The following is a 25,877-nucleotide window of genomic DNA, read 5'->3' as shown; positions in this document are numbered from 1 at the left end:
GTGCCTGTCCAGCACAACAGCTATACATGTGTAGACGTTGGTGTGCTCCATTCCTATTTGTTGTCAGCATACTGGCAATATTACACTGACAGTTCAGCAAATTAAATGTTTCCCTATTTCAGCAGAGAATTAGTTTGCGTTTACATTAGATAATACAGTTTCATGGGTCTATTAAACATGGGTTTGCTTTTCATAGACATTAAGGCACGCAAGAAAAAAACCTGAAATTGCACCACAAACAATGGAGAACAAAAATATACTGTACAGGTTTGGACAATTAAGAGCAGTTTCAATAGAAACAACAACCACCTGCATTGTATACTGACAAAATGGCAAAACATTTAGTGCAAATCATTTAGAGATTATTGCAAATAAATTATCTTTTATTCTTTCATGAACGGATGAGAACCCTGTGAGAGACATATTTATTATTGTGCCGACATTAAAAAAAAAAAAAAAAATCTCCAAAATGATATGATTGCAACGGATATACAGCAGTCCCATATTGAATTTGGACCAAACAGTTAGTACACAGTATTAAGTAAGTCCGTGATATATTTTGAAACAGTGGAAAATCCTTTCGGAACGATGAGCAGGGGAGAAAAGGCACTTCAGAGTGTATCAGTACTGAGGTTTCCAGAAAATAATCTGCTTATCTTCCGCCCCTGTAATAATACTGCTGCACTGCTCATTCATCCACATGGCTGTAACAGCTCCTGCAGGGAGACATGGGGAAACGACACAAACAGGTTTTCTAGGCCGTGGGTTATGATGTATACAGCAAAGCTCCTCAAATAAGGCCGCTGAGTCTCTAGGAGATTAGATGTATCACAAGGCATGGCAGAGTGGAGTCGGTGGCCCAGGTCACCGTCATACCTGAATGGCCAGGGATTTTCTGCGTGACCTTCGCAGCCATGAGGTCCCAGACAAGCAGGTTTCCGGACTGGTCGCCTGACAGCACGGTGTTGCCGTCCCAGCAGAAACACCTGCTCGCACAGGTGGGGGGGGGGAGCGCAGGTCAGCGGGCGGCTCATGCAGTATTTACACCGCGGGGAGACGGGGGGGGATCGCCTTACCTCTGCTGCTCCTCGGCCGTCACGGTCGAGGCGAGCATGCCCGTCTGCACATCCACCACTTTCAGTGTGCGGTCCTCTCCTGCGCTCAGGACGTGTCTGCTGTCTGTGAACAGTGAACCGAACAACCACGAGATCTCACAACGAACCCAGAACACTAACATCTCTCTTGACAATACAGTGACCGAAAGCTGACAGAAAGGCCTCAACCCCCCCCCCCCCCGAAGGGGATTGTGTTCCCCGCCTCATCCATTCGCTTATTATTCAGTGTTCCACTTAATGTATCCAATAATGTGTCATAGGCTAGGCTGATCGTGCGTTATTTCCTCAGCGACATTTGAAACTGGTGTTGGATAACACTCACTCAGTCTTACGTCATTGCATTATGGTTGTTACTCATCAAAAGTGTATGGTGTCTATGGTGCAAGCCAAGCTGTGGACATATATTGCACAGTCTGTCATTACAGTTGAGAGAAGCGACCAGTTGGCCTGAAATGGCATATCACTCATTGCAATCTTGGTGTGAAGATGATAATCTTCAAAAACATTGACAAATGTTTCCCAAACTGCTGCAGCTTAGCATGTATGTGTAACTGTTTCACTTCCATTTTTACACCCTTGCCATCACAAAGTTTTTTTTCTTTCCATTAGTTTGTGTGCGTGAGAACGTATGTGTGTAGCCGTCTGGGCACTGGATAATTGCTTAACTGTTTAATCTGACGCACCTCCTAATTAAAGATACCAGATGGTATAAATGCATGGAGGTTGTACTGTAGGTAGACAAAAAATGCAAGCACAGAACAGGAGCTTTTAGAAGAAGGTTTTCACTGTTTCAAACAGTTTTATCCCTTTTACTCCTGCCTGTTTTAGCTTTTATTTATTTAGAATAAATTAAACTTTTATATATCTCCATTCGCATGTTTCTTTTCCTTCCTTCCCGTTTCCTTTTAGGCAACCCTATTTTTAAATGGCTAATTGTATACTGGGTTCATCTCACTGTGACAACCTCTGCAATCGCAAATGAGCAACATGATAAAATTAGGCATCGGTTGCATGCAAGTGTATTGGAGGATTTCATTCATCTCACACAATCGTCTGATACACACAGGCACCTATAAGCTATTTTTCACACTCCCAAGTCACACAGCGAACTATACCAGAGTGGGTGGTCGTTGGAGAACAGGCACTAATATGCTGGTGTCATCCCAGCACCAAGTGCCAGACAAGCCGCACGGTGCCTGAGAGTGGTGAGACAAGCAACCCTTGTCGGAACATCCACCCCTATCCTCAGCGGAATGAAACTAATTTGTTCTGCTGCTGTTGCCACTTGGGCACTGTCCCCCTGATGTTACGGCTGCGGTCAAACCTGGGTTGCAGAGCACAGCATGTGCTCTAGGTGAGCACCTTAACCACTTAGCTACTTGGGAGCCCCAATTCCCATGTTTTTAAGGAACGTTTTTATATGAGAAGCACTGGCTAGCTTCTTAACATTTTGCATAACATTGCATTTTCATTTTATCAGAAATGGACTGAGTCACCATGAAGGACAGAGAAAAATAATAACATATTTCAACATACTGCAGCAGATTTTCAGAGCGGCGTGCTAGAGATCAGACGCCTCTTGAAGCCTGAGGGCTGGACTGTGCTTGCACAGATAACGCTTCATGGTTACACTGCTCCAAGCGCAGAAAAGACGTGAGGCGCGTTTCTAGGCAAGAGCCACTGAAAGTACGAGTGCTCCCTGCAAATGAGCCTTATCTGAACACGCTTTTAAAGCATACGTACCAGGACTGAAAGCAATGTCATGGATTGTCCCTGAATGGCACTGCACTTGATGTAATAGCATAAAGTTGGTGGTGTCCCATATGCTGACAGTCCCTTCCTTTGACCCAGATACCAAAAGGGTTCCTGCCTGGTTGAGATTGATTGTGTTCACCTGAAAGGTGGAAAAATGGGAAAGGATTAGATATTCAGCAGTCATCAGGTTCTAACAGACCGTCTAATGGAAAATAGATCAGCTCCACATGAGAAGACAGAGAAAAGATTTGTTTGATGCCGTGGTCAGTTAACAGAGCTTGGGACTACAAGGTAGCGAGAGGACTACTGCCAATGTATTCTAGGGAAACCACTCAACCTATACAGTGCATACGGAAAGTTTTTTATTTTTAACAAATTTACAAATTTACATAAATTTACATGTGGAAAACTTGAAAGGGTCTGAAAACTTAACGTATGGACTGTATATGCTCAGTAATATCCATCTGCATAAATGGATAATAGGCCAACTCTAAGCAACGGAAACTGCCTTGGATAAGGACACCTGTTAAATAAACAGACATGATTTACCCAGTCACTCTGCAAACACATTTTGGTTTGAAATACTTCTTTTACACTATTCGTTTACAATTTACGATGTGGGAATTGTCTCATTTATACTTGGTATGTACTGTATACTAACAGGGATAGCTACTCAAAAAAAGACTCACCCCAGCATCGTGCTCAAACTCAGCCAGCAGCTCAAACTGGCTCCTTTTGTTACTTGAGATGTCAGCAGAAACACATTTCCACACCTGGGTCACAAAGAAACTATGCATTACATATACGTGGGTACTGGAGGTTTAGACCTTACCAAATTATTTTCACCACAAAAAATGTCATTGTCAAACTGGAACCCAGTGAATGATATGAAAGATTATCCTGTAGTATATTTACGCTTGCACATTGTTTCAAGATGGTACATGAGGTCAGCATTAGTATTGTTATGAAGACTGGGCGATGTCTACCGATTTGGTTATATGATGTCGTCTACAGTGAAACATTGTGATGGACGATGACATCAGGTGTGTGTGTGTGTGTGTGTGTGTGAGTGTGTGAATCTTCATGACCATTTGCGTGTACGCCATCCCGCGGAATACGCTACATTGCCATCACGCGCAACTGGCCCTAGCAAACCAGCTAGCTATGACCAACCATCCATATCTGGCTTTTGCAAAAAGTACAAAGTACAAGTGTGATAGTGAAAGATGGAGGCAGTGCACTGATGCTGTAACTAGCAAAAGAAATGGTTTCTTTTAATACGGTATTTTGTTGTTGTTTTTGTATAATTTGTTTTGTTTGTGTAAGATGTAGTATAATTTGTTTAAGGTAATTGCATAATTCGTCTTGCATTTTTTGCACAGTAAAATCTTGACTGTTAATTGAACTCTTGAATGTAAAATGAGCTTTAGCCTATAAAGGGTGCTCTTGTTCTGTTTTTTTCTAAATAAAAGTGTGATCGGGAACAAAATTATTTTATTTCGATTTATAGTAACATTTGATTTGTCTTTCATGGCTATTATTACCTAATCAGAGGAAAAGTCATTAATAATTTGAAGTCACTGAGGTCCGACCGGGTAATTGGCCTAAAACAGGGCTGCATCAAATGCAATGCGGAAAATTAGGATTAGGATTATACAGCCAGGATGTGACAATAAATCAGCAAGAGTTTCCTCTAGTCATTACAATATTAACAATTCATTGATTATATTTTTCCTAAACATGAAATATAGTTAAATGTGCAGGGCGGGACATGGGTGAAAAAGGGTTAATAACAATGTAACGATTAGAGATTATTTGTTTAAGACATGTATAGCAGAGAATGGGAGAGTTCACTCTGTTGGTAAGTTTAAACCTTCAGTTTTGTAAACAAATAAAGCCCCCTGATTTACTGAGGTAGGTGCAAACCAGGTAGATTTAAACAATAATTTTTATGTTTGCGCCTAAATTAAAACATGCTTTCACTGGGCGGTACAGTGTGATTAAATAAGATGTTTTTCCTTTAAATCAGGCGCAAGAAGCTAATATAATAATTAGAATAAACCCATCCTTCATTTTTGAGCTCTCTGGCTGACACTGCTTGAAATACATACCCTATTCATCAGTTCTACGGCTCAAGTTGATCCCCAGGGAAATCCCCGCAAATAAGTAATAAATATATTTTTCTATGTTATAGCAGAGACACTGGAATGATAGTGTGTGTGTGGCAGGGTGCCCCCCGCTGTCTGTGTGGACTGGGAGGGTTTAAATCACAATGCCGGCTCAACATCGTGATGTCTGTCCATCAGCCCAACCCTAATTGTTATTAAATTCTATTATTCTTTTTCAATTAAGAACTACTTTCACTATTTCAGCTATGCTAAATTATGGTAAATGTAGTGCATACAGTCCAAATGCATCAAATGACTGCTGACAAACACATCCACTAAAGAATATGTTGGTGCAATTTGTGAGTGTTAAAGATTTTCATTTACAGTATGTGATTCTCATTTGTAATGTGTAAAAGTCCCAATCACAACCTCCCACATTCACTTCAAACAGTTTTTTACCTAATGTTAAACACACTTTGATGTTGAATTCTGAAAGTACAGAGAGATGCTTTTGGCTTGTGTGGGTGCATGGTATTTCTCTAATGGAAACGGAAACTCTGCACCATGTGAAAAGAGCCAAAAACATTAAATTCAAGAGAACAATCAATAAACTGCAGACTTGAGATAAAAACAAAAATAGAAATCAGCTGAATACATGAGTCAGTGAAGGTCACCATCACTGAAAGTCACTTCAGTGGAATGCAAAGAGGTTTTCTGTGATGCATTTCAAAAGGCTAAACCACATAGAAAAACTTCATGTCGTACTTCAGCTATGAAAAAGCAAATTAATTCCTTTTCATTTAATCCTCTCAAGCATTTTTATAACTTGTTTGTGGAAGTTTGTACTTTTCTAGCAGGGAGGCAATCGTTATGACCTACATTTTATTTTATTCCAGACACCGTCAATAATCAAGACTTGAAAATCAATATTTGCAATGGTACTTTTCTCAGTCCTTATAGCTTTCAGAGCACTAAACACACTTTAGTGGAAAGCTTTTCCCTCACTTCTCCCTGCAAGGTATGAGGTGGTCTTCTGAGCCACTGATAAAAAACAATGTCTGCCAATGGAATGAGAGGGCTTCTGCTCCTTGAGCCAAACAGGACCCTTTGATAGGTCAGAAAAGCAAAACACTGACCTTCACTGTAGAGTCCCAGGAGGCTGTGTAGAGCCGATTGTCTCGCCAGCACATTTTACTGATGGCATCGTCATGTCCCATGAGGGTGTCCTGCCGCCTTCCGTACGCTATCGAGTAGAAATACCTATGGAGAGAGCGTGTGGGACACAACACTAACGATCAGTTGTGAAAGAATCCTCACTGTCCACCAAGAGCGGAGGGCTTTCAGAGCGCTCAGGAAGGCTCAGCCTCAGAAATGCTAAATGTCTTAAATGACTCGTTTTATGGTAGTGTCAGAACCAAAACGAGAGAGGCTCTACGAGTTGTATCCGTACACGTTGTTGTCCCAGGAGGAGCACACCACAGTGGCATCTTCCGGCAGCATTACGCAGGACGACAGGGCCTAAAAAGAGAGAAAGCACCTTAAGGTCTTCACTTCAAACTGCTCATGTTTTCACATCAACAAAATGAAATGTTCATGGAGTTGTGAGTGACGCCAGCATATTTTCTTAAAGAGACACTGATCAAACATGGTCCTTGTTAAAACGTATCATAACTTAATAAAGAAACACATTGGAATGTAACATGATATAGAGCAGCATCCATCCAGGGTATTGAGGGATTCTACCTGACATCAGTGCTCTAAATGCAAAGTCAGAGGCCTACCATGTTGGAGAAGGACATGCTTCTCTGCAGTGCGCAGGACTCTTTGGAAAACATCTTCAGTGTGGAATCTGAAGAACACAAATTAAACTCTCTCACAAACAGCTGCACAAGCCTTTGGTTGCATCTATAAGCAGCTGTTAAATATTAACATAGACAATCAAAGCAGCAGTCCTTAGGGTAGGGTAGCCAGTGCTAATGATGCTGTTGGAAGTGTTCAGATGTAAACTTTTTGGCCCAAATCTCAAAACGGAAGCCTCTCAAACCTTGTGATGTTGTGAAAACGGAGGATCCACTTCGGGTCACTGCTATCCCAGTAACAGCCCTGTGAGTAATGGAAACAGACAGCAGTGATTGAAGTAGACCTTTACATAAAACACAACACTCACAATGCACGTGTCAAGAGAATATCATGTGTCATCTGTGATATTTAATTATGATCACATAAAAAAAGCACGGCTGATTCAGCACAATGGAGATTGTCTGTTGAAATGTGAATAAAAATTAAGCAATCTGAGAGCAGAACGTGGAACATGATGTACCCATGAGCTCACACATTAAAATTGTGTAATAGCCACACACTCACAAAGTTAAGTCATGTAGTGACAGGTATTGAGGGCATTCAAGTGTATTACAGAATGCATAAGCACACTGGAGTGTGAGGAAGCTGCACTGAAAGCAGGAATCCATGATTTATATAGGCCGTAATGGAGCTATGCAGACATACTGTTTTGTCAGGTCTGACAGACAGTATCTATCACACATAAACAGGAAACTCTCAGTCACAGACTGCACAGGCCTTTAAAAAGTATTTTGTTTCCTGTGAATTACATGCGAGTTACCTTCCAAACATATGAGGACAGATCAAGTAATTCACAGCCCGCAGAACCATAACCGCCCCCATACAATCTTTCAACAAAATCTTTTCTGATTTTATCAACTGTACTGCAATACAATGCTATACAGTGTAGCAAGTTTCTTTCCCCTAAATGCACCTTACCTGCAACAAAAGTTTCATTTTCACAAATAAATCTCTGCCACACTAAAGAGAATTCAGTTCAGGGAAGAGATAAAAATGTTGTGCTGTTGTTTCAGGAGAACACGTGATGTGGGGGAAAAGGTTTTCCTCACATACTCAACCACCATTTGTTTTTTCAGGTCTTTGTTTCCTCTGTCTGACCTAATTTTTCTGTCATTGCTAATTGTGAAAATGCACGAACACACACACCAGTCAGCTGTGAGATCTGCTTTCATGTGAGACATGATCATGCTGCTGATCAAGACCATCAAATTTGAAAACCACAGAAAAATGCTAGTGAAGCTAGACCGTTTTCAGCCTACACTGATAACACTTTGGCAAACATTGTATAACTAACAAAATCCACGCTTTTGTGTTGTTACATATTGACAATGAAGTACAGATTTGAAGACATTTGTCCAACTGTAGACACCGGCAAGAATAGGAACTGAAGAAATCTAAAGAAGTATGAAGTAGCATAAAAAATACTAGATCACTTCAAAAACTACTAATTTATAATGTTTTTCATGAAAACAGAATTTACAGGATCCAGATGGTTTGGGAAGGGCTTCTTGTATAAAATCAATAAAATGAGCAAGGTGTAAAATGGAGGCCTGTGACTACATTGCACTTTTTTTTGTAAGAGCTTCACAAGAAGCCCCGCTCTCGCAAGTATAACAGTGCACTCACTCTTTATGGATTTTATGGCTGGACACCAGCTTCAGCTTGGTCATGTTGCTCCAGGCGAGCTTCTTGCTCTCTTCCGTCAGGTCTTCGAAAGAGGAGTCCTCGCTGGTCGAGGCTAAGACATCACAACATGTTAGCACGCTATTCTGAGGAGGCAGGCATTTCATGTCATCCAAATCTGGGATTACCCGTATGCGGTGCCATCTGGCCATCCGCGAGACGGCCGCTGAGCGCTACCTGGGGACAGCTCGTTGAGAGAGGCGTTCTGACTGGGAGTGCGTGACATGCTCTGGAATCTGGGCGTGATTCTCTGCGGGTGCGGCGTGGTGAACAGCTGCTTTGGGGTCTGTCCAAATTCCAGTATTTGGGTGAGCATCGCGATTTTCTGATCCGGATCTTCGATACTTCAGAGGGAAACAAAACCAATGCGGAAACCAATTTTTTACATCAGCGATAATGACAGTGTATAATTTATTCTCTGTTAAGGAAGACCGAAGCAAAAACTGTAATTCCACTAATACTGAAAAAAACATGCCGTTATTAAATACATGCTGGTTGAATAACAAGTGAGACGTATTCATGCATATTGCTTTGAGCTCTGTATATTCACAGAATATTCTGAAAAATATGGAAAATCTGCACAGAAATGTTTCCTTATTTACCTGTCACAGTCGATGCCTCCTTCATATGTCAGCGGATGAAATACTAAAAGGGGGAAAAAAATGTAATTGGGTTTATTTCAGACAGGAACCACTTAGAAATGAGATAATCTAGTGTGACAATCTTGTTTCAAGAACTTTCCCTTTCAAATGTGAACTACCTGCACCTTTTCCATCAGTGACTCTCCGTACAATGGTATATCCAAAATTCTACTGTGGTTCAAGACTAACATTTTACAGTATTCATATTATACTGGCTCAAAGAGCAGAGATTTCAATCCATGCATTTACTCACACTTCCTGATAACTCTCACTAAGCTGTGCAAACCAGACAGATGCAGATGGTATTATGTGGTGAACAAAAGAATTTATGATATTAAAGAGTGCAATTACCGAGATGAATGCCTTGTTTCTTGCCAACGGAAAAAAGATTTTTTTTAAACATAATAAATAATTACAAAGGAAAATATGGTGATTGTATTAAGATTAAGGGACTATCTTCCGACAGTTATTCGGGAATTCTTTTTTTTGTTACGCCATACATCACCTATGCATTATACTTAAAATTGAATATGAATGTGTCATACCGTTGTGAGCCGCGACTGCCTCGCTGCCCCTCTGTTTGTACCCGAAGATCAGGTCGATCCACTCGTGTAAGTGCTCAGACACGTACTGGCTCTCCAAAGCTTTCTGACTCTTCTGAAGAAATTCACTTGCATCTGTTTACACATTTGAACACAATACACAAACAGTATACATACAGATCATGGTCTCAAAAAAGCATCCACAGCTAACATAGCATCACAGATAGGACCATAGCCTCCTTTTATCAACCGGAACCTCCTATGAGGAAGACAGGCAGGGGTTGAATGTCGGGTCGTAATGTAGAATCTTTGACAGCATTTTTCAATGTTACTCACTGCATTATTCGCAGTGTAGCATAGTTGTAAGGAGCACAGCTTGTAACTGAAAAGTTGCTGGTTCAATTACCTGCTGGGGCACTGCTGTCATACCCTTGGGGAAAGTACTTACCGCTCAGTAAATATCCAGCTGGTTAAGTGAATATTATGTAAATAACTGTGTAACCTATATAAATCGCTCTGGATGAAAGCGTATGTTAAATGAAAATAATGTAATGTAATGTAATTACCTGAGGCCCAGGGAGGCAGGACTACATCTCCCACCATTTTTCCACCCTGTCGCTTCCCCAGATTCAGATTCAGACTGTTCTCCAAAAAGGTGGGGTCAGACCCGTAAAACTCTGGAATTAACTGCAACATAAAGGAGCTAATCAGGCAGGCATTCAAAGCCATTTGTGGAAAGTGCTACTGAAGTATACGCTAAAGTATACACTACATTCCTCAGCGACAGCAGCTACAGTAATTTATCCTGCTTTCTGATTAGTATAATGAGAAATGGGCAGTTCTCTTGAACGCTTATTCAATGCAGGGCATTATTCTGACATCTCCTGACAATTCAATTTCACATTTCATCTCTGGTTAAAATGGTCCAGTGAGTGGAATAGTGACATCCTTAGTTCCACATTACACTTTTTCTTAAGCATCCAATATTGTTTGAAGACAATGCCATCTGCTGGACAGCATAGAATAATACAGATTGCACATATTCAGTAGAATATTTCACAATTAAATATTTATGGTATTACTTTACTTCTACTTTTTTCTTACCTCCTTGAAGTCAGTTGCACCTTCCAAGCAGTTTTTCCAAGTTTCAGCTATGCTGTAGACAAAAAGTAATGATGTGTTCACACTGCACACTTTATGCACACTGGTGTGCGTAACAAGATACAGCAGCACAAAGGTGTAATGAGCACATCAACAGTATCAATGCTGCTCATAAAATGAAATGCGCACTGCAAATCTTTAAATATTTTTTGAGTACAATACATACAATCCAATTAACAAAAAACAATTTGTTTAATAAAGTTTAAAATCAAGAGGAACAAAGAACTTCTGGATGTGTGTGAATAAAAAAAAACAGACTGGATAACAAACCTATTGAACATTCTGTCTGCATGGTCGTAGCGTCCATTCTGTAGGCAGAGCATGTACTCTGGGGCTACGACAGACAAAGTGACAGGAAACACATCATAAAGGGAATCTCCTCAAACGTGCAGAATGTAACGAGACGTGTGGAACACGGAACACGCAACAGGCACTGGAGGAAACACTTACCCACTCTAACCAGGTAGAAGAGCACGTAGCCCGGGGAAGAATAGTGGCTCCCATACATGAACTTTGGGTCAGGCATGTCTCTGTAACGGGCCTAGACAAAAAAATGGGAGACAGAAAATTCTTACTCCGGCAAGCACTACGCAGTATGTGGACACTTTGAACAACCACCATAGAGAAGTCACTGAAATCACCAAGATATAATAAAAAAACGTAAGTAAGAAAATAAATACTTACAGCAGAACATATTTACTCTGTCCCATCACTGTTAGGGTGTAATTTACAGATCATCTCATAATTCATTTTTTTTTGGAATCATATATTTAACCAGTATATTGGAACAGTAACCGTTTATGCTATAAACTGTATGTGTGGTTTTGATACCTGAACAGTGGTAGCGTGATGTCCATAGTAAAGACTAATCACAAATGTGCTGAATACTTCACCTGCACGGCCACAGTGTTTCTCATTAATAAGATCTATTTCTCTCAGACGAGTCCTTATCCAGTGTGCCGTTAGGTGTGTGCCCTGTGGTCCCTGGGACTCATGTGCTACTCTTGGTTCAGAGTCACCACACTCACCAGCAGACGCTCCAGCCGCTCTTTATTCAATGCCCCCACCGGCTTGCCGAGGTCCCGGAAACTTGCAGCGTTCATCAAGTCTAAATGAAGACATGATAACACATCAGCCGTGCTTCCAGTGACTGCACCCAGCGCCTCCAACAGCAGAACACAGACTTCCCATCCAGACATACTACTAGTGACCATAGCTTTTCCTGGTCTAATCACGTATCACACATGTCTTGTGTGGCTAATTCATAATACCTGTGCTCAGAGCAGAGGCAGCTTTAGACACTTTCCTAAAATCATCAGCTTCACTAATTTCAGCACTCTTAATCAGTAATGAACTCTCATCTCTTATACTTATTCTCTGTCATACTTATGCTCCTAGGCAGGGGCATAACTAGTCTCATCAGGCATAAGCAGGTTTTTATGTCTCCATTATGAACTCAGTTTGTGCTCATTGTGATTTTTTTACTGTTTTATTTCTTAATTCATATTACTCCTATCACAGCACATTTTCCTTTTAGTTTACGTTTTGATGCATCACCCCTCAGGAAGAAGGCCTGACAGTCACACAGCAGTCAGGTGGGATGTGAATAACCAGAGAAATGGCTGAATACACACACGGGCCCCCCACTCACCCAGCTCTGTGCTGCTGTAGTCAGCGATGACCCAGGGGAAGACCGGGTACTGTGACAGGTCGTTGCAGCTGCGGTCCGCCAGGTTGTTGAGGTGCAGCAGGTACTGATAGTTGCTTATGTGACCGCGCTGCCACTGGAGCATGTAGCTCTCGGCCGTGTGCTCCGCCACATGGTTCTCTGTGAGGGACAGAGGCCATGCGGAGAGGATGTCTCAGATCGTTTAGCATCATACTGAGCAGGCAAGACAGGGCTGGCTTAATCACTTCATGATCTTAACTTGTATAACAAGTGTGCCCACAGAGGAAACCCTAGATATACTGCTAGACATACATGAACGGCTCTATGGCATGTATAACCACTGTAATGGAATGATATTGTTCTTATTCATAACTACAATTTCCTACTATGAAAATGGTCTAAAGACAATAAAGACATTTTGTACTTTCAACCATAAACAAATATTAAAATAACAATTCATCAATCTATGTCTATGTTTGGGAAGAACACCAGAAGCGCAAACAACTGAAGTAATAAATAATCTAAATATTATTATTAGTAGTAGTGTTAAACATAGCAGTTGTATTAGAGTATTAGAATTAGCTATAGTAGTACTTAATTCTAAATTAGTGATACATAAACTTAAAACGCTGTGTTTCAGAGCTAACGGGTTAGCTGGGTTAACACTGGGTATTTGATTTATGGTTAATTAAGACCTTGATGGGAAGCCTCTTAAAAATGTGACATCCTGAAATGTTAATATATTGGTGAAGACTTTGTAAAAATCAATTGTGGCAAAAAGCTTGTATGGACATCTTTGTTTCTAGGCTAGAAAAGGCCAGAGAACACTGTATTTGAAAACTGACCCAGAAAGGTAGCAATGTAGTAATACAGTTCATCTCTGTCTTTGGTGTTGTAGAACTTCAAATATATATCCGAGCAGAGGTCATTTTCAGTGCAGAAGACTTCAAGTCCCTGTAAATGAGAGAATTAAACAACAAAGAAGGAGAATTTTTAAATACTAGGGCATTATTTCAGTCATTTTAATGATATATTCGCTTCACTATATCTCCCAGCATACAAGTGAACTATACTGTACTAGTACCGTAGGCATACTACAATGACTCTGTAAAACACTCTGGAACACAGGACTCACCAGCGGTCTCAGACCGTGTCTTCTCTTATAGATTCGCCTCACATTGTGAAGCACAATTTGTACCACTGATTCCTGGAATTAAAATGTGAAATACTGTATTGACAATTCAACACTCACATTAATATCCCACACCATTGTTTTGGATGATAAAATGCAGGTGTCACGATAATCATAATCGCGCCCTCAATCCTAGGCATTACAAACACAATTTTGTGTTTGGAAAGGTTTTACACAAAGGTATTGTACAGATGGCAATGTGCCACCCTTCAAATGATACGAATACAGCTATACATCATGTCAGGGAGAGGACTCACAGGATAGCCACTGAGAGGCTGAAAGTAGAGGCTTTGGTCAGTTATGCACACATGACCTGGATTGGTCACCAGGGGTGTCACCATCTCAGCTTCACATTCCATGTGAGGTTTTTCAGAAACACTCTGGAAACTGAAAACAGAGGGGGAACAGAGGGAAATCAGGTATACCAAATCTGATCTGAAAGTAAAATCTAAATATGGTCAAAGCTGGGTAGCTGTCAGCTTTATTCGTCAGCAGACGACGTGGGGTCAGGGGTCTTTCATGTTAGGCACCGAATGAAGTTTTAGCGGCAGTGATGCTCACAGAGTTCAGTGAACTCTGCTCATTTGTTCTCCTCTAAGAGGGGTGTGGAATGTGAGGCCGGGGTGAGGGCAGTGCATCATGAGATTCGAGATCGTATTTTGGGTGGATGACAGATTTATTACGCACACCAACAGTACAGTGGAGACTGCTAGAAGTTCTTGCCATAACAGGACAAGCAAGAGTTGGTGTTAGACACAGATACTAAAACAAAAATAAACAAGGCAGAAACATGACCCATGGAAACATATTTGTGGTCTTATGATTGCAGTATGTTCTACGTTGTGCAAAGAGGAAAAAGATGAACGTTACAGTTCGCACAGATTAACACAATACCTGTTCTTGTCAAATGTGGTTCTAGCCAACCTTGACTGCAGATTGGCAGCAATCTGCAAAAACCAAAATGATGTGAAATCAATGATTTATAGACAAACACTTTTTCTCAACACAGGTGTTACCATTTCAAAACTACAGTGCACCGCAGACAAAATGTATACTGTCAAAACAATGACTCACCATTGCAGTCTGGTCTCCCAGCTTGTCAAGACAGGATGCTCTGTGAAGCTGCCATGGCATGAAAATTTCCATCACATTACAAGTAAAACAACGTCAGAAAACATTAATAAATTGTTTTTCAGCAACTATAAGCAGACAAATCCGCAGAAACAAAAAAAAAACAAGCCTATTACAGCATGTCACAGTAATCAATTAAGAGGATTGAAGGTAGGCAATTCAGAGTAAGACAGCTTTAGTTTTCCCAGCACAGCAAAACTTTGCCATGAATTGTCATCAACCACAAGACGTGGGGGATGGTATTAAAGGGACAGTATTGTATGATGAGATAGAGCTTTAACCCTGTATCTATGTGCTGTATGTTGTGAGGTACGCAAGCAGAATTTCATACCTGGAGCAACGTTTGAACAACATCTTCTGTCTTCGTTGAAACTTCAAGTTGGAACAAAAAGTTTCTGTCCCCCTGAACAAAGAAAGAAAACAATTCCTTTATACTCTGTAGAGACATATATTATAGTTCTATAGCAGGGCATTCCAAAATCTTGGTGCAGGCTAATTCATGCATACCCATACACTGATTTGTCATGTATAACAGCAATTACCTGACAACAAGAGCCTAATTTAGGCATAAGCAGGTTTCAAACACAAAGACAGGCACAAGCAGTGTTGTCAAAGGTGAATCCAAATTAATTTTAATGCAGATGGTGCATGCAGCACAAGAAGGCAGGGGATATAAAAAGCTGAAAGTAGTGACACCATAATATTAAATTCATGATGCATTGTGCTAACAAAGCCAAAAAGACAACAAAAGTGAAGGAGTTATCTTTTATTACATTTATGGTGAGAGCTAACAAAACTGTCCCAGACCAGTTAGAAAGTGTACCAGACCATTCCATTGGCTGGCTAGTTACCTAGCTGATGGACTTAACCATTGGTCTGAATTGTCTGGGACACACAATACTATAAGGCACTCTATGGAAAATGGGTTTCCAGATTGTCTGTAAGCACTCTACATGATCTCTGAAATCACTGGTCAAGAAAGATACAGCTTTTTTTCCCCACTCAAACTCAATTCAGCCTCTGATTGATGTTTTGACGTGAAAGACATTTGATTAGCAATCATTTGAAACTGGACGGTCACCAATATACTGTATGTTTCATCCATAGCAAATAAGGCATTTCAAAAAGCATAGCACTGCAGAAAAGTATATTTTAATGATTTACTTTACATTTTCTAATGGATGTACATTGATATTATACTGTCACTACAGTAGCATCTGTGTGTGGATGCCTCTTCCATGCATTGAATTATTCTTTATTTTTCTCTTAATAGCCCCGGGTCAAGTGCTCTGATATTACATACACTTATGCTTTCTTCTGCATTAGAAGTTTTTTTTTTTACCTGGTTTATTTTAGGACCATTTAAAAATACCCATGTGCTCTGTGTTAATCCAGATCCCAAAAAAATGCTCACATCCATCACACCCATTTGGCTCTAGTGTTTGACCATTGCGTCTTTTTATGCCATCGCCATAGGGCTCTAACTATTCAATCAATCAAAAGTAAAGCCAAAGGAGAACAAGGAACAGAAATGATGTAACTGAAGCAGAATTATCAAAGCTGTAACCCAGAAGAAATTGAGGAAAGAAATAAAAAACTTACCCTCTCAATCCTATAAGGGCCAACAATGTTGCTCTCTTTGATAAGATAAACCTGAAATTGGAACATTTACAAACAAATATGGAACAAACAATCTCAGTAATTGCATGGTATCTATCACAAATATAATGAGGTCACTGGTGTACGATGTTAAAAAGCAGAGTCCTACAGCAAATACACTGTGCTAGATGACTACCTACAGCACTCAGGTATGACATAACGAAACAGGAAGACTAGTGTCTTCATAATTTGTGTGGCATTCAGTATGTCACATGACTTGACAAACAAAATGGTTCACTGTGAGAAAAGAGGTACGCTCTTACTGTTTAACCATAACGGAAGGCTTCCCTCTATACTTGATATTGACACATCACATGCAGCACCTTATTACTGACTTCCATATGTGTAAACCTATAAAATCAAGGTGTCCTCTAAGTGAAGAAAAAAAAAAACAGTAATCACATCCAACATTTCTGCTTGGTCGCTTATGTCAATCCTCTCAAGTTATATACTCAAAATATGAGAAGAATTTCCAGTCAGGCAACTTGAGGAATAGTTAATGTACCTGTTGACATGCAATGGAAAGCCCAGCGGGCTTAGCTCTGTAATAAGACAGAGAGAGAGAAGATAAACATACAAATAAAATAATTTAACAGTATTTCAATACAATCAAATGGCACACCAATTTCTACAGGGAACTTACTCATTGAAAGGATTACGGTCATTTTCCTCAACCGCCTCAATTCCTTTGCAGTCTCTAAGTGGTATCTGAATGAATCATTACAAAGTTCAAGTTATTGAAAGGGTTTTGAAAAGACATCAATCTAAATTCCACAGAATCCAGAAAAAGATTCAGCTGTGTACCTTTAAAATAGGTTCAGCAAGTGTTTCAGGCTCAAAAATGACGGATTTAGAACAGATCTTCAGAGAGCCTCTTGTTTTTCTACAAAAGAAAAAAACACAATATTATATATTTTACTTATTATATAAGTATAACAGAAAATAATACATGCTGTACACAAAGGAACAAACACATGCACTGTCAAAGAATCTCTGTGTCTTCAGATCAGCAATTTGGTGTATGTGTGCTCAAGAACAATTTTGTTATCGGGGAAATTTCTGTTCGCCACAGATGGGCACGTTCAGTCATAGCATGCATAATGAAGTTCGGCCATCTTCCAAAGACCCTGTTGTGTTATGCGGATCACATTACCGCTGCACTGTAACAGAGCGAGTGGTGCAGTCCACAAACAACATTCACTACATATGCAGGACGCTATGCCACCCAAAAGTGGAATGTTGGCTGATCGCTTTTGCTCACCCATTCAACCCCATCAGCAATCCCACAAACGTGAGATAGTGGAACACTGACTCTCACAATGAGCTCCCCATCTGTCGCATGCAGTCTCTGAGTCTCTGTGATTTTGCCTAACTTGTACTCATTTTAAAGACAAAACCATCACATTCCTCGTTATTGCGTCATTATATCGGCTGGCGGGGGGCTATTATCAATCTGTCACCGTGTTTGGTTTACAGTACCTTTTCTGGGCTGTGCTAGCGCTGACCAACTGATACGCTGTGTACTGCTCAAAATAGTATTCCTCCAAGTCAAGTAACAACAGCGAAAACCTGGGAAGAAAAACACAACAAAAAAGAAGATAGTCAAGACAAATATTTTCAACATGGTGCAATCACTACACAACGTATGTAGATGAATTCCAGGTAGTACTATATTTTTGTGCAGAAGATAACCAGTCTACACCTTACTCAATTCATGCTATTCATTTCAAACATTCTGCATGCATATCATGAATTCCAAGTAACACTGACAAATGTTTTTTTTTTCCAGTTGACAGAAATATGATGATTAACTGAATCAACACTGACAGAATGCCTCACATACAGTCCATACAGACGATGAGTGTGTCTACGCATTATCAGTTGCAACTGTCAAGCATGTGCATTAGACAGTAACTAGGCTAACTGATATGGCTACAGGTATAGGCAGCCAGGTGTGGAAATGAAGCAATTTCTCAAAGGAACGCACACAAACCGAAATCTCTTGCATTATGTTTCCCATGTTATTTTCCCACCAAAATCCCATCATACTTAACGTTTCCATGTAGACACACATGGCCAAGGGCACTGTACAACACGTTACTCAGCTACACAGAACTGCATGCATTACTTAGTAACCTAATTTTAAGTCTCCTAAATTGTTAGCCTGACAAGTGAGTTGCAGCGGAAGGGACAAGAAAACCTAATGAAGCATATTCTGGTAATCATTACTATTACAGAGAAATAGGAAAACTACAGGACGTCGCTGCAGTAATCATGTGCAGACTAAAAGCTCACCAGCAATGTCACCATCATTATCATCAATAATTACATAGTATATACATTAATAATCACTTACAGCTAACGTACTGTTAGCACCCTTAAACAGACATTTGGCGTTGATCTGTTTCACTATGGTATTCAAGACTTCTTCATGTTAGTTTGGACTATGTCATTACGTGTCACTTCTGAGCAGCTTGTCACATGGGCACTTGGCAGAACCAACATCTGGAGCTTAGAATACCGGCTCGTCAAGATCTTTGTTAGAGTTCTGTGCAATTTTCCCAGTATCCCCTCCCCCCAATTCGAAAAATTTGAGGCCACCACAAAGTAGTTTACGTGAGTTGTCTTGAAGCGATTTCGGGAAGTTAAATAAAGCAAATAAATAAATAAAAATTACTGTAACGGACATCACTATTCACCGGAAGCAGCCCATCTTTGTGAGATCCATGATTATTATTCACTTCTGTATTTACTCAGCGAGAGGAAAATCATGTTAAATATCTCACCTGACAAAACAGAACTTAGTAAGGCAATCTACTTTGTGTAACAACTGTACACACAACATAATGAAGCTAAAAATACCACTGATAGATGCTGACACTAATTAACTGGTAAACTTGCAAACAATAACAATAATAAATCCAATGTGACATTTGCACACTGGCCATTAGCGTTAGCCTACATTGCAACTAATTAGCAACTACAATAGCAGGTTATGCACTGCATTCTCCATCGTCAATATACTATGACTGCTACTAATACTAATAATAATTGTAATAATAATGGGCCATAACAATAATAATAATACCGTTGTTTACTGTGTGAGATACAGTAGCTAGCTATGTAGCTTACTCGCCGAAAGTTGGGGCTATGCTACCCGAAAAACGTTGAACACACAGGCACGCTGAAACATGATCCCAGGAAACGCAGTATTATCATACACAATAAACTTCGTTAAAATATAACTTACGGTTTTCACAAACACGTACGCTAAGATGATAGCAAATCTCAAACGTGACTAAATGTGTCTGGCCTACACAATGCTCAAAATCCAGGGAGCCTCAGTTAAAATTCGCCTGAAGTCAGAGCTCTCGGATCAGGAAACACTGACACAATGCAACCGGTCTGTCTGCACGAAAACGGTACGTGAAAACAGTAGGCAATATACTTAACTATGTCGCGTACACCAACATACCTAGCCAACACATTGTTAAAACAAACGTAGGGTTATAGATTACAAACCTCTCTTTGGATCGTTCTTTCTTCTTTATAAAAGCCATTGCACACAGCCCGTAGCATTTGTGAGGTAAGAGTAGGATGTGCAGTGTAAACAAGGAAATTGTCAGTGAAACCTAGAGGCTCGAGGGCAGGCAAGGCAATACATCTTGTTATTCGCTAGCTGAGATCATACAGTGCGTCAACGTTAGTGGTGGGGTAGCATAGTGCCGATTTTCAACTGAACGGTTACACATTAACCACTAAATAACGCCGTATCCGCGAATAACAGCTTTGTGCAAAGGCTGAGTCTTGCTTGGTTGCAGTGCGTGATGCAGTCCTGCTTTTCTGTTATTCAACACTAGGTTATGCTGTGTTTGTTTGCCGATTACTTTGCCACGGTATTATTACTGCTGGCTGGAATTATTCGAAGTGTTGTTCACAGTTTCAAACGATGCAAAGGGAGTTATCGGAAGACAGGGAGGTCAAGCTATAAGGAATGAAAACTTTGCACGAATAGCGAGAGAGGAAAGGCCTACTCCACGCTTTACAGTATTTACCTCACTGACAGTGACCGCTAAAACGTAGTGTGAAAAAAGTGCTTCATTCTGTATTACCAGACTCTGTTATCTGATGTGAACCCATCAGCTGCAGTTTCACAGAGGCAACTATTGATAACTAACAACATATAACAGTACTGATGAAAAGCGTTTGCTAGATATTTTTTCACTTGTAATTTTTAAAAGATTTTAATACCATAAAATCCTAATAAATTAATAAAGTGTTAGGCAACCACCCAAGAGTGTCTCCCAAGATTACATGTCCCTCGTCTTTCTGCATGTTTAACTACAATTTCTATAAATATCATTTGTCTGTGGATAGTAGTTCGCTGTACTTTGTGTTCTCCATGCGTGTTAGAAATGCTCTGCTACTCTAACCATTACAGTATACAAAGCTCTCAACATTTAGCACTGACTGTGTAACCAAGTGCAGCTTAGAGACCATCCCATGTCTTTCAGCAAAATAATACATATTCCTTCAGTGAGCTGATTGGTCAGAAGACGTACATCATTCTGAGTGGGTTATTTGCATGTGGGGAGCTGAAGTTGTAAATTATGCCATGTATCTCTAGATCAGAAATGGTATAGTTTTTTTTTTTTTTTTTTAATCTAATGTGAAACTAAAGTAATTTATCGCCTTATTTCCCTTGAATTTATCAGAAGTCCACAAGCTTGAATACAAATGTAAATAGGTAATAACACATTTGAAGGATTTTTTTCTCTCTAATTTATTTATCTGTGCTGCTGTGTCCTTTTCAATATATCATACACTCCTTTCACAATGCAGAATAAATGAGTCAGTCAGCTAAATCTTGTAAACATTTGGGGAACCTGACTTTCTGCTGTAAGTAAACCAAGCATGCATTCAGCCAGGCTCATTAGGGAGGCCACTCATGAAGGGATCATAAACCTGCTCCATAGCAGACAAACTCAGTATTAGCCAGTGCTGTGTGTATAACTTGGTCTTCCGTATCAATACAATCAGATATTCTCTTCTCTGAAAAACAGAAGTCACCTTGGCAGAAATCCCATTGGCAATGAGCTGGAGGACAGTAAGTGTGTCAAAAAGATTTCATGCCCTGACTGTAAATAAAATTGAAATTCAATGGATATTGTTTGGATTATTTCATACCCCATTGATGGAATGAGCCAACAAATCAATGTGCTCTGCTCAACAGTGTGTGACATGTCAAAAGATAAATGAATAAATTCATGCACCATATCTTTCTTGCTGTGTTTGAAACATAGAGGAGTTGTAGTAAAAAATCAGGATGTCTACAGTGTTACAGTCTGGACCCTGGATAAATTAAAACTGCGATAATTCAGTTGTGATTATAATAACATTGTTTCCATAGTAATCTGTAAACAGCGTAGCATTGTAAAATGTCCATTGTGAGGTTTGAGGAATATTGGAATACATGTTATGTTGTACATGTTGCATGAGTAGCTAGCTTACTGCTACCTTACTTTGCAATTGTTACATTTTGAGGGAGCAGGCACATGCTGACTGCATTTAAATCCCTGAAAGAGTAATAATACTACTTCTTCAGAAAATGTCCGGTCATTATTTACCATAACAAGTCTACAGTATATTGATTACATTTTGATCACAAGTCATGTGCAGCAAGCAGGCTACAGATGCTGCAGTGTTTTTATGATGACACAATTGAGTTTCTCCTACCTCTTTAAATTTATTGTTACACCCACTTAGAAATAGGACTGCCAACTTTCCCTTTAATCCATAACTAGTATCTTTATTATGCAAGTGTAACGGGTGGTATCTTGCGTTGTGTTTTAATATGATGTTACGTAGGTCGGCGAGCGAGCGAGCGAGTTTCTTACTGCTCGCTGCCAACCCCTTAAAGCCAGCGTCGTTGCCAGTTGAGCTAAAGGCAAATTGCCGTTAGCCTGTCGGCGACAACGCTACTTAACCAGGTCTCAGGGGGAGTGACGTGCCCGCTGCAACCACTCGGCTACCTGCTACCCGCTACCTAAGGCTTTACGCAGGACTCACACGAGCTAATCCCTTCAGCTCTGCTACACAAGACATGCACTATAGCTCAGTTTAGTGTTCCAGGTTTAAATTAACTTGATGTCTTTAATCTGAACTGACAGGCATCACAAAACAAAGCCATTCTAATGTGAGTCAGGCTAATTAAACCCAGATAACTCGAAGTAAAGGTAATTCATTTAAACAACCTATTGAAACAGTGTTTGGTTCCAACTTAAAATGCTCTTAACTGACACATGATCACATGATCTTAACTTTCTTAGCTAATTTCTGTTGGTTAAAAGACCACTGGGTGAAACAAAAGCCAGTATAAATGTTTACCTTCCAGACAGCAGATGAATATGTTACATACTCATTCCCACTCCAGCTCTCAAGATGGCTTCAGTAGCCTAACAAGATATTTAGCATAAGATATTAAGGTAATATAATATTAAGGTAATAAGATTTAGCAGAGTCCAGTAATATCTAGAGTATGTTTCTCTTCCTCTGAACCAAAGCTAGCTTTCGCCAATAATGTATTACTAGTAAATTTTGCAGTTAGAGAGATCTCTGCTTTTTAGATTTAAAAAATAGTAACATGTTAAACTGTTGCTACACTGTTTTTACTCACTATGCACAGTGTCTTGTCCTTTAAAATGAAGACAATGCACTTCACTACAAATCACTACAAACCCTACAAACCAAAAAAGTGAAGGCTTTTGACACTCGCATCATTGTTACTTTTTGCACACAATTAATATTAGCTGCTTATCTGTACTTCATAACCCTTTCTTCTCCCTCATTTTGTTGTAATTTTTCTTTAAACGTCACATTGTGAATGAAACTGTGATCTACACGATAAAAATATTTACAAGAGCTGCTTCATTCCAATGTGTAATTCAATCATGCTTATATAACTGGGGTCCAACATTAACCATTTAACTGCAGGCCACAACATTCACCAGACAAAAAGAATTCATAGTCCAGTTTTGTTTGGTGCTGGGCTGTGTTTTTGTGGTCAGACTTCTGAAGCCCCACTGTCATTAGTTTTTAATAGCAAGTGATGTTGATTTATTCAGTAAAGATAACTGCATATGAATGATGATTAATCAATATATTTTCACGACATATTTTGTGGTATTTATTGTGGTTTTTTCATCTGTGTAATGGTATTTGATTACCTATTTGTATTTTTCTGCCCCTTTAGTGAACACAAATGTAATTGTGTTTATAATTTTTATAAATTTCAGATAAAATAACCTTGCCATTTTTTTCCATAATTAATGCAGATGATATTGGATTGCAGAAATGATCCCATAATCTGTGTTTTTTGTTGCTGTCAATTCATCAACTGATCCAAGGCTGATGGGTCATTGTTGAAACGCGGTCAAAAGATCGAGACCACAGACTGCTGCTCAATAAGGGCACATCCCGGAAATGATAGGCCTCAATTAGCCATGAAGCCTCAGGTCGTGAATAGGGGTGACATGAAAATGGGCGTGTCTCGCTTTCTTCTTTTCATGTTTTACCGGCTCCTGATTAGAGCTCACCAATAATTTTGTCTTGACCTCTTGATGTGGTTAGAACCCACATATACCGCCTGACTCGGGTGGCAAGAAGTTCAGCTGAAGCTTTGCTGAGCAGAGGCACCACGCCCTCGAGGTAGAGAAATGTGAGAACCCTGTCGTGCGATGGGAGTCCTCAAAGGCTTCTGTTTTTTTCAGAGGACACATTCAGTTGCCTTCCGGAGGTCGGTCTCTGTTAGGAGGGGCAGTTTCACAGCATTTCCTGGACACCTGCTACAATGGGTTGGGTCACACTTTGAGTGATTAAAGCACAGACCTTTGTAAACAAAGCAACATGTTAAAGGCAGTGTTTGGTTACATTGTTAGAACAACAGCAGTAAAGCAAAACCATTTATTTATTTTCTCAGTTATTCTTATATATACTAACCCATGAATGAAAGTGTATATTATATCGTATACTATACAGTATATTTCTCTTTAGATGGATCCTATCAAAAGAGCATGAATACACTGTAATATATACCATCTTATAAGGAGACAAACATCAGCTGTGAACAGTAAAATAAAGAAATGATAAATCTACCTAGTATTTTTTTTTTTACTAACAAACTGGATTACAACATTCTTTAAAATATTTAATAAACGCGCTGATTGGCATTTGGACTTTGAAGTGAAATTTGGTACAGTGAAATGTAAGCCTGTCTATAACATTGGTATGTCTTGCTCATAAGCAATGGCAATGCTTCGGTGGTTTCTGATAATGAGCATTTTGTCTAGAAGCATCAGTAACATCTTTGTTACATTGAGGTCTGCTCCAGATAACCACCCATCCATACACACCGGGTTCTATAAATTGATTTCTCTAGGGGGAGTAACTGTAAACTGGAGACTAATGGATGCTGCAGTGGGGGGAGAGTATCAGTGCATCTTTGTTCATTAGAGCCATATTAATGCTCTTTTTTTTACATCACTCTACAACCTTCACAAATGGAGAATGGCACCTTTTTTACCATTTGCCATTTAATGCAATCAAACAAAGGAGAGAAGGAAATAAAAAAAAAACACTAGGCTGAAAAGTAACCTCCAAAATGAATACATTTTGGCAACTCAGATTCACAGAGCATATAAAATTAATTAATGACAAAGTGATAAAACTATCAGGTTCAAACTGAATTAATTAGGACTTATTTATTCATATATTTTATTTATTTTTGGGAAGCATGTTTAAGCAGAAGTGTTTTCTCTTGGTGCTTCTCAGGCAATATTCTGCTGCTGAACCACCAACCGCTCAATATTATTGCCACACCACATAGTGAGCGACCCGCAATTCCTGCTTTTACGGAAGATGAGCACAATGGTTGCGCTCAAAAGTGCTCCTCATTCCCTCGATCCTTACTGACTTCACATCAGCGCTGAGGAAGTGAGCATGGAGCCTTCCGTGCTGAACACTGATCAGAGATCAGCTGGTTTCAGGGAGAAGGGGGTGAAAGGCCGATGTAAAATTCAACCCTGATGCTGTTTGAGTCTTTAAACACCAGATGGCAATAGTATGTAATAGTTCAGAGCAAGCATGCTGATTGGATCAAAGCAGAGGGAACCAACCCAGCACAACAAACACAAACTGACAATAGTATAACACACAAATACACCCATACCCTCATGAATGTGTGCATGCACACCCATGTTCATTTTTTTTAAATAATTTTTTCAAAAGGTTTTTAGAAAGAGAATATGAGTGTGATAGTATAACAATCTCATACAGACATGAAGAAAACATGAATTATACATGC

At 39.7% G+C, this 25,877-nt stretch overlaps 1 protein-coding gene across 1 annotated transcript; it reads right to left on the bottom strand.

The window, feature by feature from the left end:
* Positions 1–416: 416 nt before the first annotated feature.
* nsmaf (neutral sphingomyelinase (N-SMase) activation associated factor) lies at positions 417–20,346 on the bottom strand. The gene is made up of 31 exons (XM_036522091.1): positions 20,039–20,346; positions 17,996–18,085; positions 17,321–17,399; positions 17,160–17,224; positions 17,022–17,058; positions 16,460–16,510; positions 15,189–15,260; positions 14,801–14,848; positions 14,621–14,673; positions 13,984–14,113; positions 13,670–13,741; positions 13,380–13,488; positions 12,517–12,693; positions 11,894–11,973; positions 11,316–11,406; positions 11,136–11,199; positions 10,809–10,860; positions 10,271–10,391; positions 9,708–9,839; positions 9,124–9,166; positions 8,699–8,865; positions 8,465–8,576; positions 7,023–7,081; positions 6,760–6,827; positions 6,429–6,496; positions 6,115–6,238; positions 3,560–3,643; positions 2,859–3,009; positions 1,077–1,179; positions 877–986; positions 417–716 (listed from the first exon to the last, which is right to left on the bottom strand). The coding sequence occupies exons 1-31, from the start codon at positions 20,074–20,076 to the stop codon at positions 622–624; spliced, it is 2,745 nt and encodes a 914-aa protein (XP_036377984.1). The 5' UTR covers positions 20,077–20,346; the 3' UTR covers positions 417–621.
* Between the last annotated feature and the right edge of the window lie 5,531 nt (positions 20,347–25,877).

Source organism: Megalops cyprinoides, chromosome 2 (assembly GCF_013368585.1).
Source record: "Megalops cyprinoides isolate fMegCyp1 chromosome 2, fMegCyp1.pri, whole genome shotgun sequence".
Classification (NCBI taxonomy): Eukaryota; Metazoa; Chordata; class Actinopteri; order Elopiformes; family Megalopidae; genus Megalops; species Megalops cyprinoides.
This window is presented reverse-complemented; position numbering and strand designations above follow the sequence as displayed.

What these genes read in the sequence shown, in the direction of transcription:
- nsmaf (XM_036522091.1), bottom strand. Translation starts at nt 20,076, where the DNA reads ATGGCTTTTATAAAGAAGAAAGAACGATCCAAAGAGAG. An exon ending in GCCCTTATAGGATTGAGAGG is followed by an intron (nt 15,261 to 16,459) that starts GTAAGTTTTTTA and finishes TTCTTTGTTCAG; the next exon opens with GGGGACAGAAACTTTTTGTT. An exon ending in ACGGCCGAGGAGCAGCAGAG is followed by an intron (nt 987 to 1,076) that starts GTAAGGCGATCC and finishes CTGTGCGAGCAG; the next exon opens with GTGTTTCTGCTGGGACGGCA.